This window comes from Ciconia boyciana, chromosome 3 (assembly GCF_034638445.1).
Source record: "Ciconia boyciana chromosome 3, ASM3463844v1, whole genome shotgun sequence".
NCBI classification, from domain to species: domain Eukaryota; kingdom Metazoa; phylum Chordata; class Aves; order Ciconiiformes; family Ciconiidae; genus Ciconia; species Ciconia boyciana.
In genome coordinates this window covers 74,751,499-74,767,827 of record NC_132936.1, presented here as the reverse complement: position 1 = coordinate 74,767,827, position 16,329 = coordinate 74,751,499, and the positions used below count along the sequence as shown (strand labels likewise).

At 43.1% G+C, this 16,329-nt stretch overlaps 1 protein-coding gene across 3 annotated transcripts in view; it reads left to right on the top strand.

Moving 5' to 3' along the window:
• GRM1 (glutamate metabotropic receptor 1) overlaps positions 1-12,472 on the top strand; it is a 193,472-nt gene extending 181,000 nt beyond the window's left edge. For 2 of the 3 annotated variants that reach the window (XM_072857955.1, XM_072857954.1), the window contains one exon: positions 667-727. In XM_072857955.1, the coding sequence (XP_072714056.1) occupies positions 667-727 (61 nt within the window). Of the gene's footprint in view, positions 1-666; positions 728-11,634 lie in introns of those variants that run through there. The other variant, XM_072857953.1, reaches the window with a different exon arrangement.
• Positions 12,473-16,329: the final 3,857 nt, after the last annotated feature.

Sequence of the window (16,329 nt, the reverse complement as noted above, 5' to 3'; positions counted from 1 at the left end):
TTGGCTTATATTAATGGCCAGAACTGCCATCTGCAAGCCCTTTTGGAATTACCATTGCAGATAGAGCATTTAGGAGACTCTTCATTTTGTGTCTACCTCAATAAGGCCAACATTTCCATGAGAACAAAGAAACACATACAGTGAAATCACATACAGTGAAAGCTAGTGGCTATTCAGCTAAAGCTAAAAAGTAAAAGAAAGGAAACATTTAGAAAAGCAGATTATGGGAGGCACAGAGAAAAAGCAGGAGTTGAGTATATATTAAAAACTCCACCAACAAAAACTTTTGGTGATGCTTTTGTAAATAAGATGCGAAAGGCAGATGCTCCTTTTTCATCATTTCACCCCGCGTTGAGAATACCAGGGGAGAAGTCCCACGGACAGCTAAATGCACAGCAGCCCTTGCCATCTGGTATGTAAAGTGCATCAGGGCTCAGCAGAGGAAGCAGGGACAAACCCCACGAGAACCTATTTTAAACAATACCATGCTGGAGCCAAGGAGAAACCTGTGTGCAAGGCCCAGTGAGCAAGAGGAGAAAAAATGGGAAAGCCCGCACTGACCCTTAGGCGTAGGCCAGGGACAGGCACCCTATTGAGTGGTATAGCCACCATGTGTGCACATGTGTATAACCACTCACTGGGTGTCTTTTTCTTTTCAATCTTCAGGAAGAGGCAGCCAGAGTTCTCGCCCACCAGCCAGTGTCCGTCGGCACATGTGCAGCTTTGAAAAATCCCACACTGCAGTGAATGTGTAAGAGAAGCTGCATGACAAAGAGTGGTTTTACCCCTTGCTTTCTCTTTCTCATTGGTTTATCATGTCTAATGACGGGACAAATGTGGTGCATGCCATTAAAGATGGGAAATTTGCGTATGTCCCCTGTTTTGCACAATGCCTTAATCTGATTGTCCAGATGTGATGAAGAGGACACTGAATAATTTTTTTGCAGCTTTTACTTTTTTTTTTTAAAGCCTTCAATTTTATTTGTAAATGCCTACAACCTTGCAAATACATCCTTTTTTTTGTACTAATTTTATCTTCTTTTTCCATTTAGCCAACACTTTTTTTCTTTTCTACAGTTTTGCATGGAGATGACATTATCCTGCGTGCTTTAAACAACAATCTAGTGGCTGTCTCACGGCGAGACACCTTTGCTGTGCACAGCTCCTGCTAACTGTGCTTGTTAGTGAGCTGCTGCTGCAGAGCCAGCAGAGGGAACACAGGAAACGCTGGTTTGGTGGGATTCTCAGGGCAGGGAAATCATGAGCAGGCACATGTAAATAAAACCAGCACAATCTGGCCTAGGAACAAACAGTCGCCTGGAAGTATCTTTAAACAACAGCAGAGAATTTTTTCCTGCTACAGTTTCTGAGAGATGTTCAGATTCTGCATGTTCTCCATTCAGTGAACAACAGCAAAGCTCAGCTCTCCAGAAACAAGAAGTGCCAATACTGCCCTCTCTGAGCAGACACAAACCCGGTGGAGAAAACGTGCTAGCTGTTGCAGAAACAGAAAGGCCTCACCTCATTTCTTCCAGGACAGATTTATGCTCGTTTCTGTCTGATAAACTGCAGATGTGAAACAGTCCTGCTCCCTGCCGCAGGGAAGGTTGTGCAGTGACTAGGTGGGAAGCTGCCTCTGAGCCACTGACACAGCATTTTGAGCAGCGCCGTCTCTGTACGGCCAGAGATGCTGTTCAGCTCCTCTAATCAGCGACAAAGCATTCTAGCTCTGTATATGCCTCTGACAGTCTATGCTATTTGTGGACAGGTAGCAATGATGTTAATTCAATCAAATCTGCCCCTCTGGTTCGCAGATCAGAAGAAATACGTACGATGCATCGTATATTTGGAGCAGTAGTGATGGTTTTACAGGGCCTGTGCAGCAACCAGGGTTGTCACCCTTAAAGGCAAACTTTACAAAGCCATTGTAAGGAGCAGTACAAACATTTTGTTATTAGCTTCCAGTCCGACAACAATATGCCCTTCTTTTCTGCTCTGGAGCAAATGCTGCAGATTCCCAGGGCACAGATCGCCAATTGTCTGTCTGGAAAGACTGGTGATGAAATGGGAGTCCAACACAGGCATACCAGCAGGAGGCAAAGAAAGGCAAAGGCAACAACAGATTATAGTCAAAAAGCATGGGCACAGGCTGTAAAACTCCTGAGCACAGGGAAGGCTGAACATCCTGCTTTTTGCATGACAATGCTTGGGATTTTTTTTTTAGTTTGGAAAAAAAAATCCTCATCCACATGAGCTCCTGAAAAACACCTCTGGTGGGACTCCAACCAGTCAATGGGACTTCAAATGCTTGTGGCATCTGCACACATAAGAAAGACTTCAAAAAGCAGCGGAGCTTTTCAGACCTGCTGAGCACGAAGCTTGCTATTTTGGCTTCTCCCCCGCTCCAGCCCCTCAGGCTTCCCTCTGCCTCCAGCCAGGGCTGATGCTTTCAGAGGCCTGGCAGTGCTGCACTGCGGCCAGGGGAAGGGCACGTCCTCCGTCAGCGACCGACTGCCTGAGCTCCCTGCGGCCACGCAGCCCAGGCTGAGCAGTAGGCGTGTGTCCATCATATCACCAGATGCCTGTCACCACCGCCTGGCCTCATGCCTGAGTCTCAGTCACCAGAACTGCAGCAGTTTGCGAGTCTGGATTTTCCTGAGGAAGCCCTGCTTTGCTACCCCAAGATGTTAGAAATCGCCGTGGGTGCTATGGTTTCCCTCGCCTTCCAGTTACAAGCAAATAGATGTAGGGACTTGAAACTCTCTTGTGTTTTGATATACACAACACTTAGCATCAGTCATTGCGCTAATGTTGATCTCCATTCTCCATGTGATCCTGGAGATGGCCAGAAATGCAGAATCATGAAAATACAGAACAATAAAAATTTATTATCATATTAAAAAACTCAGAAACATCAGCTTTGAGTTTCAGGGCTCTTTTCTTCTGAAGCTGCACATTTGTTACCATGGAAACTTTCAGATACACCCAGAAAACCCACAGGCTTTACTAGCTGCTTTATCTACTACAGCATATTAGGGAGAGCTGTGCATTACAAGTGAGGGGCCTCATGACTAAGCTTCCTGTGGCAACTGGGTTAAGTTTGCACTCAAAATGCTGGCATGTTAAGGCAAGTCTGATGGCTTTTCAAGCACTGTTTAAACTGTTGGGAGTTCATTTAATTTTCAAGCATACCAGAGAATCTGACAAGTTCTAGTGGGAGAAAGACCTCATTGACTGCTACCTCTGCAAGGGCTGCACACTTTTTGGCAGCAAATACTCAGAGCAACAGGCTTTTACCGGTTCATTAGGAATTTATTCCTGCTCTGATACAGCTATTGACTAGGAAATATTCTGGATTTTCAGTATAATCTTTCCCTTTTGTAATTTCATCTAGGGCTCTCAGTTGTGCATCTATATGCTATGTGGAATACCTTCCAGCCTCAGTGCTAATGCCTTTCAGATGTTTGAAACCAAACTGAATATATTCAGCTATTTTAGCTTTCTCTCACACACTCTCTTCTCTGTCCCCGATGGTTTTTTTGTTGCTGTTCTGTATACAGCTTTCAGTTTGTCAGTATCTTTCTGGTAAAAAATGTGGTACCCCAAATCATTTTCCATCAGAACCATAGAGGATTACAGAAAGCAACAACAAACGTCCAACTGTCTTAATTACTATTAAACTGCATTCATAGGAAAGACCTTCTAATCTCTGTACTATGGTGTGGTACTTCTGAGTGGGAAACACAGAATTCATGGGCTATTTTTGTGGCTTTATTATATTCAAAAGTCATTAATTAGTGTTTCTTAATCATCAGCAGCTTGAGATCTTTTTCAATGGTATTTCTTCTGATGCAATGTTTTTTGAAGGTTATTGATCTCCACAGCCTTCCAGCCCTACACACAATTTTGTCTTAGTTGCACCCACCCACACTTTTCCTAAATTAATTTCATTCTATCATTTTCTTCCCATGTTCCTAAGCTTTCCAGGTGCCTTTGCTCAACACATTGTAATTTTCAGTTTTCAGGTTCTATCAGCTGTGCTCCTTTTCGAGCCTGTCTGAATAAATGCTTCAGTTCAGGTATTGTCATTGGCCGCACTGTCATATACATGTATTCAAATGTGCAACATGAGAGTCATCTTCAGATAACACAAATGTGCTTCTCTGTTGATATCAGAGGATCTATGATGATTTACACCATGCTTTTTCCTTGCACTAACTTTAAAATCCTTAAAAAAAAAAGACAAAGGTGATCCAGTAGGATGTATTCGTTCTGAATATTTTGTGGGGTTTACTTATTAATGACAACAAAATAAACAGATTCAAAATTTTTTCAGTAGTAAGAGCACTTTCTAATTTAACTTTGATTTGCAGGTTTCTGATCTTCATTTCTTGAACACTGGAAGAATTTGCCTGCTATTTGGGACAAACTGTTTATTATCCTGAACTTTGTATTATTTATTAGAACAAGTTGTTTTCTCCAAGCAACGCATTAGTAGCTATTTGATTTTTTTTCCAAAATATTTCATGAAGAGTTTGCGAGCTGCAATACTGCTTTGCACTTTTGAGGACACTTTCATAATGTCAAAGCCAACAGATCACAAGCAGTTGGCAAACTCTGCAAATATATTTCTCCAAATTATTTGTAGTAACTTATTTTTAATCAGTTTGTTACAACAAAACACACTGGTGAACCAAAAGTTTCTTCACTAATAATTAGACGGATGACTGAAATGTGACATAGCTTCTGTATTTCAGATGAGACTAAAAATTAATACTAGTAACTATAACTAGTAGTCAGCCCTTTATACACATTATCAGTGTAATATTCTCATACCTTTGTTGAGTTAGGTAAGTAAGATCTGTGATACTAAAGTTGTAGGACTTCAACTACTTTGAAGCATTGCTGTGAGCATCTCTCTTGCCTCCCACGCCCTGAATTTACAGTTGTATAAAAGTGCCTATGTGCATATACGTAATTGTTAAGTCCCAAAGAGAATAAATCTATTTATTTAGAAATATTTGGCTATATCTCAACTGCTGGGTTTGGGAGTAGTTCCCTGCCCTGGAACCAGGTATTAGCCTAGCAGCAACCCAGTTCCATGGTAGCGTGAGTGTAAAGTGTCAGTCCCCACTCCTGGCTCCTGCTTTCCCCGTCTGGGTGACGAGGGCATAGAGGTGGAGGGGCTGGGACCCTCTGATCCTGCCCCGGGGGTCTGACCCCAACCTGAGGACCCTGTGGATGGGAACCAGGGTCACGTCACAGCATATTTAGGCTAGACATAGCTACTGCATCCACGTTACAGTCTGTATAATATTAACGTTTCAATTTAAAAAAAGAAAAACAAAATTAGTAAAAAATCAGTTATCAATAGGGTCGATGTACACTAGAAAGCCTTGTGTAGCTCAGATCAAAGTAATTAACTTTTGCAGCAGAATAACTAATGAAGGAAATAACTAGGTCAGATTTAGTTGACATAAACCAGCGGCAAGACGGAGGGTTGGAAAGGTGGCTCTGGGCTTGTGCTCACTCACAACAATCCCAAGTCTTACCAGGTTCTGCCCCTGTGAGAGAGCCTGACAGCGTTATGTTTTCCTGCATTTTGTGTAGCAGTTTCCATCATACATTTAAAGCAGCTCTCTAATTTACACAAAGCACTGTGTCCCATGCCCAAGGCAATTTTGTCCTAAAAAAAAGGGAGGGGAGCGACAGGGAAAAGTTAGTTCAATAATTTCAAGTTCCAGAAACACCAGTGGGAGGTTAAACTTTGCTCTAATTCTACAGCACCAGAGAAAGCACTGGAGTCACACTGTGAGAACTGTTGTAAGGTCCTCTTATCACTGCGATAGAGATTACAGTGTAAATAGACTAAGGCTGAAATTGGTTTGTGATTCTTTTTTTCTTTTAGGTGATAATAACTGATACTTATCAGGCAAAAAACCTGAGCATACACCAGATAGGGACTGTGGTCGATGATGGCTCCCTCACTCTTGGATGAGCCCCAGAGAGGTTAAACCTGGGTTAGTAAAAGAGATGAGTCCCTAGAAGCAATGCTCCAAAAATTAGGCGTGCAGGAACATGCTAACCAGCGTGGCTTGCTCTGCTCATGAGTGGCAGGGCTGACTGCTGCAGCTCCAAGAGGAGGGTCCTGTTTAGCACAGGGAGGTATCACTACCCTGGATTAAAACCAGTTCACTCCCTTAATCAAATTTCATGCCCCAGTGGCCTTACTGAAACGGAGACAATAATGGAAGAGACCTTGGGGACGCCAGCAAAGCACCTGCAATGTGCTGCAGTGCAGGTACTAGCCTTAAATTTTAAGCTTGGGTCCTGGGAACGGTGAGGTCGCAGCAGGACAGAGCTTTGCTCAGGCTCATTACTGCTTCTTACGTGATTGCAGAGTTGGAGAAAGCTTGTGGATGGCTAACTGCCTTTCTGTGGGCAGGGCAGAAATTCTTCTGCTGGCTTCCCTAGGAAGGCATCCATTGGCAACGGCTGTTGGGGCTGAGAAGGGTTTGGCCCAATGCACAGCTTTTGGATGAGGCCTTTCCTTTGCTCGGCTTCCCCGCTGTCTCTGAAGGCTGGCCGTCTCCACATAAGTGCTGCTTTCTGGAGCACAGTTGTCAGGTGGCCGGTAACGGTGCCCCGCTCTGTGGCGGTGGGAGCCTCATTTGTTAACTGTGCAGTACCCGACACTGACCGCGTCTGGTTGCTGATACGATAGTTCAGGGTTTGGTTTGGACCTAACTTTCATTGACAGAGTTGATAACCCCTTCTCAGGGTGCGTTTAATGTTAATTCCTAAAATTTTAGCTCCACAGAAATGACCACTAGGTTATCCCAATGCTTCCTACTGGCTGTGGCATTTCAGTTCATATAGTGACTACAAGGAGGTAGGTTTGGCCAAAGCATCAGTCTGACAATGAAAGAAAGGGAACATATATCACTTCTCCTGTAACCACCTCTTCCACTGGGTAATTGTCATTGCTGCTTTAAAAAAACCCCAGCCTTGTATCATAAATCTGTGCCCCGAATCTCACCTAACACCACCAGGCCTGGCCCAAATGACTGTATCCCTCATCTCAGCAAGCTTAAGAAGCTCCCTCAGCTCACGGCCACTTGGAGAAGATAACAGATCACAACTCTGGCATCCTAAAGGGATGAAATAGGGGATGAACTCTAACAGATCAAGGAACATCCCTTCCCTGTTAACTGGAAGGGCTCTTTATCAAGCACTTTGCCTGACTGCATCTCCAGCTGTTTCACTCTGGCAGTGACAAGCCCTACATCAGATGAGGAGCCATTTCCCGATAAATCTGTTCCTAAAGTTAACCTCATCAGAGCACCCTGGGAATATCACTCTGTTTAAACATTTCGTGTGGTATCAGTTAGGGATTGTTATGCATAAAATGTCCAAGGCAAAAAAGACAAAGGTTCAGGCACACACAAGAAAGTTTATCTAATTCTCTATGCTCTGAGTCTCAGGCTATAGCTTCACTGGTGAGAAGAACACAGAGTTGCACAGACTAGATTACCTTAGACCACTGGCTCTCAGAAATGGGGCAATCGTCTTCCACCTCAGGAACATTCAGCCTCTAAGATGTCAGGAAACCTTTGCTATCCAATGTCTCAAGTAAGACATCTTCAGGACCCTGCCATGTGGGGAGGAACCACCTGTTGTGAGGTGCTCAGACTCAACATTGCTCCAAGGAAGCCAACAAGGTCAGATCCCCCAGGCACTGGCAGGAGCAGAACTCTGGAGTTTTGACTTGAGTCTGGGGCAGTCCTAGTCACAAGCAGGAGTGGGATTTTGGGCAGCTGGAGATAACTAACAGTGAACAGTGAGCCATCTAACAAGATGTAGGTATGTCCTCGAGTAAGAAATGGCTGGGCAGGGGTATTTTGGACCACAATCTCAGATTTGGGTACATCAATTCTTTTAAAGGCTTTCTGCAAGTAACTATTAAGGTCTGAAGTTGTTTTCCAGTTTGTTTAGTGTCTAGAATCATCAGCTGAAAGTATCTGAAAATGACTGCCCCAGAGTCATGCAGAGAGTATGTTGTAAAGATCAATGTATGTATTAAAAACAACACTTTGAATTACCAAAAATAGCGACAGATCTGCTCATGGAACTAATAAAAATTCACACAAGAAATATACGTATGTCTGTTCCCCCAAAATACAAAAAACCTAGACAAAGCTGTGGTGAAAACTGAGAAACAGCAGCTAAATTCAATGTATGTCCTTGCCTATAGAGCAAAAGCAAGACCATCTTATGTGTTGATAGGATGTCCAAGAACCTGTCTGAACATTTAGGCTTAGATGCAAGGACTTGAAGAAATAGTACTTCAAGTGTTACACTGGGTATACACAACTACAAACCTTAAGATCCCTTGGGACTCCAAGGAGTTCACTTCTAGGCAGTAAGTGTGAAGTCTAAATCCTATAGGAAATTGTATAAAGGAAAGAGAAAGATAGGAAAGGCAAATAAATACATGATGGACATGAAATGGGTAATGGTCTTATGGATAAAAGCAAGAAAACACCAGTTACTCTCACCTCCTCACTGTGCAATTGAACACCACGTTTTCAATACCCCAACTGTGATCTCGCTTGCTGCCCTCTCCTGCCTTTGTGTGGGAAAATCATCCCTTATCCCATTATACCAGGCAGATTATTTTGATCTTCACCTTCTCCCACAGATGCTTCCTTCAAAAAAGAATGTGACAATCACTTAGCAAATGGTGACCATGCATCCCACATACAGTCAGGATTGTCATCATTGCTTTGCACAAGTGAGTTGACTCCTATCTCACCAAGACCTAGTTCAGGTCTGAGCTTTTCCAGCCCCATCTTTGCTTTTTGTCTAAATGTTGATTAATGCCATTCAAGATGGCTGGTCTTTGTTCCAGGATAACAAGCGTTTTTCTTGCATGTTAATTGTTAATTCTGCCTAAACATGTCAATCTCGGCGTCACTCCCTACCAGCTGTCCAGCAAGACAGAGCCCAGGTATTTCTATGACAGTCTTGTGACTCCATCTCAAACATGACTCGTTAACAGGCTAATGGTGCATGGACACAGCAAGGAAAGAGCTGGAATGAGAGACTGAGGAGAACAGTAACAGAAAAGAGAGATTTCCCAGTGGAAATCACCAGATTGACCCCACGGAGAGCCACTGCAGCTCTAAAGCTATTTGCCACAAGGCCATTGGAATCATGAGCAGTAAGGTCTGGCAAGCAGAGGCAAGGCGCTTCGGCAGCACCAGCTTTCCCCGTAGAGCAAGTTGGTAACAGACAAATCCTGATTAAGCAGTTTGTTCATGTTTGGGTATTGCAGTCCCAGCGCAGTTTAAGTACGGCCGTTGACTTGGCCTCGATTAAGTACATTATGGAGAGTGCTACAGAAGAAAGAAGTCAGAAGAACAGAATGTGAGAGTGAGGGGGAGGAAAATGAACTGAATAGGAGGAAGATCTGAAGACAGAGGTAGTGAGTTCCTTAAAATAGCAGTGCTTGCCTTTGATGTAAAATACAAAATCTTGGCAACAAAATGAGATAGAGACTAAACAGATGGTGTGAGGAGGGATTCAAAAGTGAGATGACGCACCGGAGCTAGATATGAAGAAGTAAATGATGCAGAAGTGGACTTAGCATAAGAAACAGCAGATAATCATCATGTTTTTTTCAGAAAAGCCCTTTGCAATATTTGTAAGCTATAGCATCAGCAAAATACAATATGAGAGCACTTGACTTATTTTCCTCTCTACAAGAAGAGACTTGTTTTGAAGTCAAAGCAGACAAAATGTGTTTCTGTGTGAAGAGCTCGGTATGTTAAAATATTTGTAGATGTTGGTGTGTTAAAATATTACTTTAAAAATCTTTCACGCCCAACAGTTACATTATCTCTATAGCACTTCAAAAAAATGTCATACCGCAGTGCATTTTGATCAAAAGGGGAAACCTTCTTTCTTATCTTTTCATTGATCACTATAATATGGAGATTTCATTCTTCAGCTGGGAACCTCGCTTTTTTTTTCCCTCTAGGTTAAAGCTCTAAATCCAAACAGCTCCAGGTCCTATCAACTATGTGCTTTGGGGAGTTATGAATTTTTTAGATTGGCCCGCTCTTGTAAGCCAGTTCCCACAAAGGTGGTGAGTCACAGATCCAGCGTTCGGAGTCTGGAGTTGGAGATGATCTTCCCAGCTTGGATCCATCTCAAATTCTTTTTTTCTCCAGGAATATTTACTGCTCAGCAGAAAAGTGCCACATTGTCATGTACACTGCTTTTCCGTTTTGCCAGATTTACAACATTATCTGTGTTGTGCCGGTTTCTTGCAGCTATCACAAAGTCAGTCAGTATTTTTTTGCAAAATTCAACTGGTAATTATTTTCTCCCTGAAAAAGAGAAGGACAGGAGTCTGAGCAAGGAAGAGCAAAATACTCAGAACAATATTGCAGGCTGTGTGTAAGGGAAGCAATCTCCCCTGGTGTGTGCCGTAGCAGGAGGCAACGCTGCTGTGCCAGCCTCCTACCCAGATTGCCTCCCACCTGCACTGCAATCACAGGGTCTGAAATTTAATCCTTTGTTTACTTCTGCCCCCTGAGGGATGAAACCCTGAGACAAGGCTGCTTCACATAAATCATCTCAGAATTTCTCTCCGGTCTCTGGTTTCCACCCAGGTGATGTATATTATAATTTGTAAATGATCTCTACTGCCTGACCTGCAATTAAACAATTGCTTGGTCCTCTTAAGCACCGCTTGGCTCCCTGTCCCACCAGCTGCCAACGATATCACTCTGCTTTGAGTGCTCCTCCCTGCAAAGGTACAGGGAAATGCAAAAAAACCCCACTACCATTTCTGAGGGACAGACCCGACCCTCAGGTTCTCACTCAGCCAAACACCCCAGCGTTTTGATGGGATCCAGCCCGTGCGCTGGAGGGTTCGACTCGCCATGATCATGTCGCTGCTTGTTCCTCCACCCACACAAACCAACTGCTTTCAATCCCAGCATTTTATCCTGGTTTGTAAATAATAGTCTCTCGGGAGGAAGTGTGTTTGCCTCCTACCTGATGGAGGCCCTGTGAGTCCTTCATTTCTGTAATAGCTAATCTGTTCCGAAGTGCAAAGGGGGCCAGGGAATAGAAAGGAAAGGAGGGATTAGTAACAATTCCTCTCTCTACCCAGCATGCTAAAGGCTAAGGCTGTGGGTTGTTTTTCTTCCAACAGTTTGGAAATATTTCCTATAAGCTATAAATCAGGCTTAATTAGAGCTCTCCCTGTGACTTTTTCCCCCTTTTTTTCCTTCGCCCTGCAAGGTACAAACCGACATAGCTAGAGTCCTCAAAACACTGCCAGGCCTCCCAGAGCCCTTCAGGCAGGCTAGGCTTTCCAGGGTGGCTGTGGGGTATGTAACCAGCAGGGAGTAATTGCCTTTGGATGAAAATCACAGTAATTGCTGCTGATAAAAGACACCGTTTTTTCCTGCTGTAGTATTTCTGGGAGGACACGAAGAACTGGAGGGGGGAGGCTTATTAATGAGGCAAAGCAATAAGTATTTTTGTAGGCTTGTTTGTTATGCTGCCCATGTCTGCGTAATGTAAATGCAAATAAACCCATCTTTATTTTATTCATAGTTCTAATGGAAAGTCTGTGTCATGGTCTGAACCAGGTGGAAGACAAGCTCCCAAGGGGGAACACATGTGGCACAGACTCTCAGTGCATGTGAAGAGCCAGGAGACAGGGTGCAATCAGACAGCGGTGATCAAACCCCTCACTAAAAGCTACCACGGCCAAAGCAAGAGCCTGACCTTTACCGACATCAGCAGTAAGACTCTGTACAATGTGGTGGAGGAAGAAGATAGAGAGCCCGTTCGCCTCAACCAGCCCGGCAGCCCCTCCATGGTGGTGCACAGGCGGGTGGCGACGACCCCCCCGCTGCAGTCCACAGCGGAGGAGACCCACCTCTTCTTGCCCGAGCAGCCCCCCAAGACCCTGCCCCTGCAGCCACGGTCTCTCATGGACCAGCTGCAAGGAGTGGTCAACAAGTTTGCCACCGGCATCCCCGATTTCAACGCCGTCCTCCCCACGCCCAGCTCGGGGAACAGCGTGCGGCTCCCCTACCAGCCCCCGCCACCGCAGCAGCCGCCCCTGCCGCCTCTCCAGGTGGCCGCCTTCAGCGAGGAGCCCCTGTCTCCCCCAGATGAGGAAGGGAAGAGCGAGAAGCTGAAGCTCATTCAGGGATATGTCTATGAGAAGAACCCAGAGGAGGAGGACGAGGAGCAGGTGACCAGCAAACTGACTCTGGAAGACTCTCCGGCGCTGACACCTCCGTCCCCTTTCCGGGATTCGGTGGCTTCGGGCAGCTCCGTGCCCAGCTCCCCTGTCTCGGAGTCGGTGCTCTGCACCCCCCCAGATGTGACCTATGCCTCTGTCATCCTGAGAGATTATAAGCAAAGCTCGTCCACCCTGTAGACGCTGCAAGAGACAAGACGAGAAGGACTTTGGCAGCTGCCCGCTGGGAGGTCCTGGGGAGACAAGCCTCCCAGGGCTGGGGGGAGAGAGAGCAGAGAACAAAGTCACGTATGACGGGGCAAAAACTTCATCCTGCACTTAAATAAATAAAAGGAAAGAAAAAGAAAAAAAAATCCATTCTGAGGGCTCAAAATTCTCTAGCTGTTAAAAACAAAAATATTGTACTTTGAGAAAACGGTAGGAAAGCATAACAAAGCACAAACCCAAGAGACAACTTCTATAGCAAAAAAATTAATAAACACACAGGAAAAAAAATATTCGCACTTAGTCACACCCTCTCTTGGCAATGTTTGAACAGGACTCTGGGAAGTGTGACCTGGAGAAGTCATTAGCACATCTCATGACTGCTGTCTGTCTGCTACGGAAGCAACACACCCAGGAGCTGGAAGGGCGGAGTGCGGTGAGGAGGAACGAAGCGACTTGTATATGAGACATATATGCATAATTTTTTTTTCCTGGTTTCTATAGGTGGTATAACTGCGTAATGTGTTTGGGGGAGAGGAGCTGAGAAAGCACATGGCTCTTACTGACTTTTGTCTGAACAATTTGTTCTTCACACTAGGCTGCTTTTTGGGGGATCTGGGCTTTTTTAACACTGCGAACAGAGCAAGAGATATGATCAAGTTAAGACTCGAGGTTTCTGAAGAAAGCCCTTGCTGTAGTACTTGTAATATGATAAGGACTTAGAAAAACTGCCCTTTTGTATAAGATTGCAAACCATGTGGCTAAACTGTTACACAACATTTCCTGTAGCAGAACAATATTTATTGACTAACTTTTCATAATACAACTTATTTGCCATGTGATTACATCATTCCTTTGTGTTTCTTTGGAATCAAATACACTGGAAAATAGCTGTATACTTAGAGCAACAAACTATTACTCTGAAAGAAAGGCAATTTCATACTGGGGGTTATAGAGTCAGCCTCGAAGCAAGAGAGTGAGCGTACGTTTGTGTTTCTGTATGCGTGTGTACGGTATGTGTGAAGCGTAATGTCCTATAACTACCACTGGAAGATCGTCGTATATACTATGAATATTTTTATGTTTAAATCATGTTTTATATTGCATTGTTACAAATATTCGATAGATCTTTGGAGGTTTGTATGCTGTGCTAACACATTTTTTTTTCATATACAAGCTGAGACAGTTGTTACCCTTATAATAGGGTGCTTTATTTTGCAGATATTTTATGAAGTAGACATATGGTATTAATAACCAGTGCATTGAGAACTTGTTACTTTACATTTGCAGCAAGTGTGGTTAACAAAAAAAAGAAAACACAAAAAGAAAAAAGTCTGTTTTAGAAATCTTGCACATGCCAGTATAAAGGCAAGACAGGAAAAGTATTTAAACTATTTTGTTGCTTCAGATATAATTTAAAATAAAATCATGTCCAGACAGGAAATTTCATCAGTGCTTAATGTGTGCATAAATTCCCAGGGTTTGTTATAAACAGTTCTTTGAATCTCTTTATGATGTTTAGTTGGATGTTCTTTCCATACGCTTTCACTTCTATTTAATGTACAACCTTGTATCTTAAAGGTCACTCCTAGGCAGCTGTAGTTTGTCATTCATTCCTTCTCCTCTAGCCTTCATGTGTTTCCTTGAGATGGGCCTAATCCAAAGCTCCCTAATGGCTGGCATGTTCAAAGTCCAGGTCTAATTGCTGTGGCTTGAACTTAATTATACTTATTACTACCCTATTTATAAATGTGCATATTATACATATACTGGACAGGATTTTAACTGCTGTGAACTCTGATTGTGCTGTTGAATTTAGCTGAGGATCTGTCCCACAGTTCTACACTTTATTTCCAAAGATATTTTGAAGGAATCTCTTCATGCTAATATAGTTGCAAAACCTGATTTTAACCTTGCTTCTTGTGAATATTCTATCAGGGTTTTTCTGAATTCAGCATATTTCTACACTTTTTCTTTCCTTTCACTGGAATTTTAAGAAGTCCTGCTGCTAGGCATCAATTCTTCTCTGAAGATCCAAATCTCATTGTTTTGATCTAATTATATAGTAGTGGTATTGGAAGGTTTGGCTGGTGCTCAAAACCAGATAGAGCCTTTTTTCTCGTCCTCTTTTCACAATGTTTTCTCTTTTCAATATGACTAGTGGCCAACTGCTATCATTGTCCCAATGTGGCAAGCATGAAATGACTTTGCCCAAAGACACAGTTATGTCTTTGTCAGTAGATTGATGTCTCTATAATGAACTAAAGACACCTGAGGGTCAGTTGGTTGAATTTTGTCTGCTTGGGGCTTTTAGGGGGATATTTTTTGTTGTTTCTTTTTTTTTAATGCTGATTACTCATTAAAGCAATGAGAAAAATGCCATATTTTCTTTGCTGATCACCACACTGGCAATGAATTCTATCTGCTTATGATCTTAGTATAAGATTTGTTGTGCTGTTTCCAAAAACATGCGTTGTCAGTAGCACAGAGCTAGTACTAGGAAGCCGGTCTTTGAAGAAGTGAGATAGATAAGAAAAAGAAACATAACAGATTTGTATAAATGGGGAGGCGGCAACGTGGCAAGGTACGATATTGTTTTCATATCTGTCTGTTTTGAACATATTAAGCACTGATTTTATTACTGCAATGTAATTATATCATGAGTAGGAGTTTTCTTGAAATTCAGTATATTAGCTTTTAGTTTGTAATTGTTAAAACTGGAAACATACACATACGTAAATATATCTAAAGAGCAAGAACTCACCTTGTGTATGTAGTTGTATGAGCTATGAAGCTTCCTGTAAAAGTTCTTACTTTTGGTCTGTCAAATGCTTGATGAAAACTGCCTTTTTGTCAAAATGATCTTGAAAATGCTGTAAAATAAATATTTTCTATTTATTATTTAAAAATAGAATGCCAAGATTGTTAATTTTTGCTTCCTAAGTAGAAAATAGCCATGTCTAGTAATTAATTGTTCCAGGGCTTTTCAGCATCGTGTGTGAGAGATGGTGGCATGCTCAAATGGAGGTAGGTATTGATTAGATTGTGGCATGTAGGTGAGATGGTGGAGAGCTGGAGGATTTTTATTTAGAAAACAAACCCCAGCTTTTTGGCTTCCTAATAAAAATCAGGAGCACTGTAGGTATGCATTCAGGCTGACATGTTGTAGAAGATAATTCAATGGAGAATGACAGGAAATTTTGCTTCCCAAGGACATGGGGAAACACCAGCCCTTCACTGGAAATACTCCATGTGTTTGACTCTGAGATGCCATCTTCTCTCATCACGGAAACTCAAATACGCTTTCTTGACAGCTATGAGCGATAGGCATTGATCCATCCCAGGCATCTTGTGCCTCCTTCCTTTACTGCTTCTGTATAGGGCAAAGTACTGGGACTCTTGACTCCTGCTCCGCAACTCACACACACTGTGGCTTTTTGGTGACTCCTGAACTGCTGCGTGACTCAGCTAGGGGCTCAGTAAGGTGGGAGTATAAATGTTTTTTCTGGAGCACTGCTGAGATTTTCAGACCCAAGTGGCGCTAAACATAGAAAATCTAGCTCTTTTTGTCTTTACACTTGCAAATAGGCTTGTTTTAGTGGCTCCTTGGTTTGGATCTGGCCTTGCAAGAGCCCACATCTGAGGAGTCAGTCCACCTACAACTACTGCACTGCTGGATTACAGAGAATGACATTACATTCAGAGGTAAGTGCCAAAAGTTTGGTCTCTTTGCTTGTAGAAGTCTTCCTTCCCCCCCCCCCCCTTTTTTTCTTTTTCAACTGAAGTCTAGGCAATCTATGTCTTAGTAAAGGTTCTGCTGATCAAGTGGACTC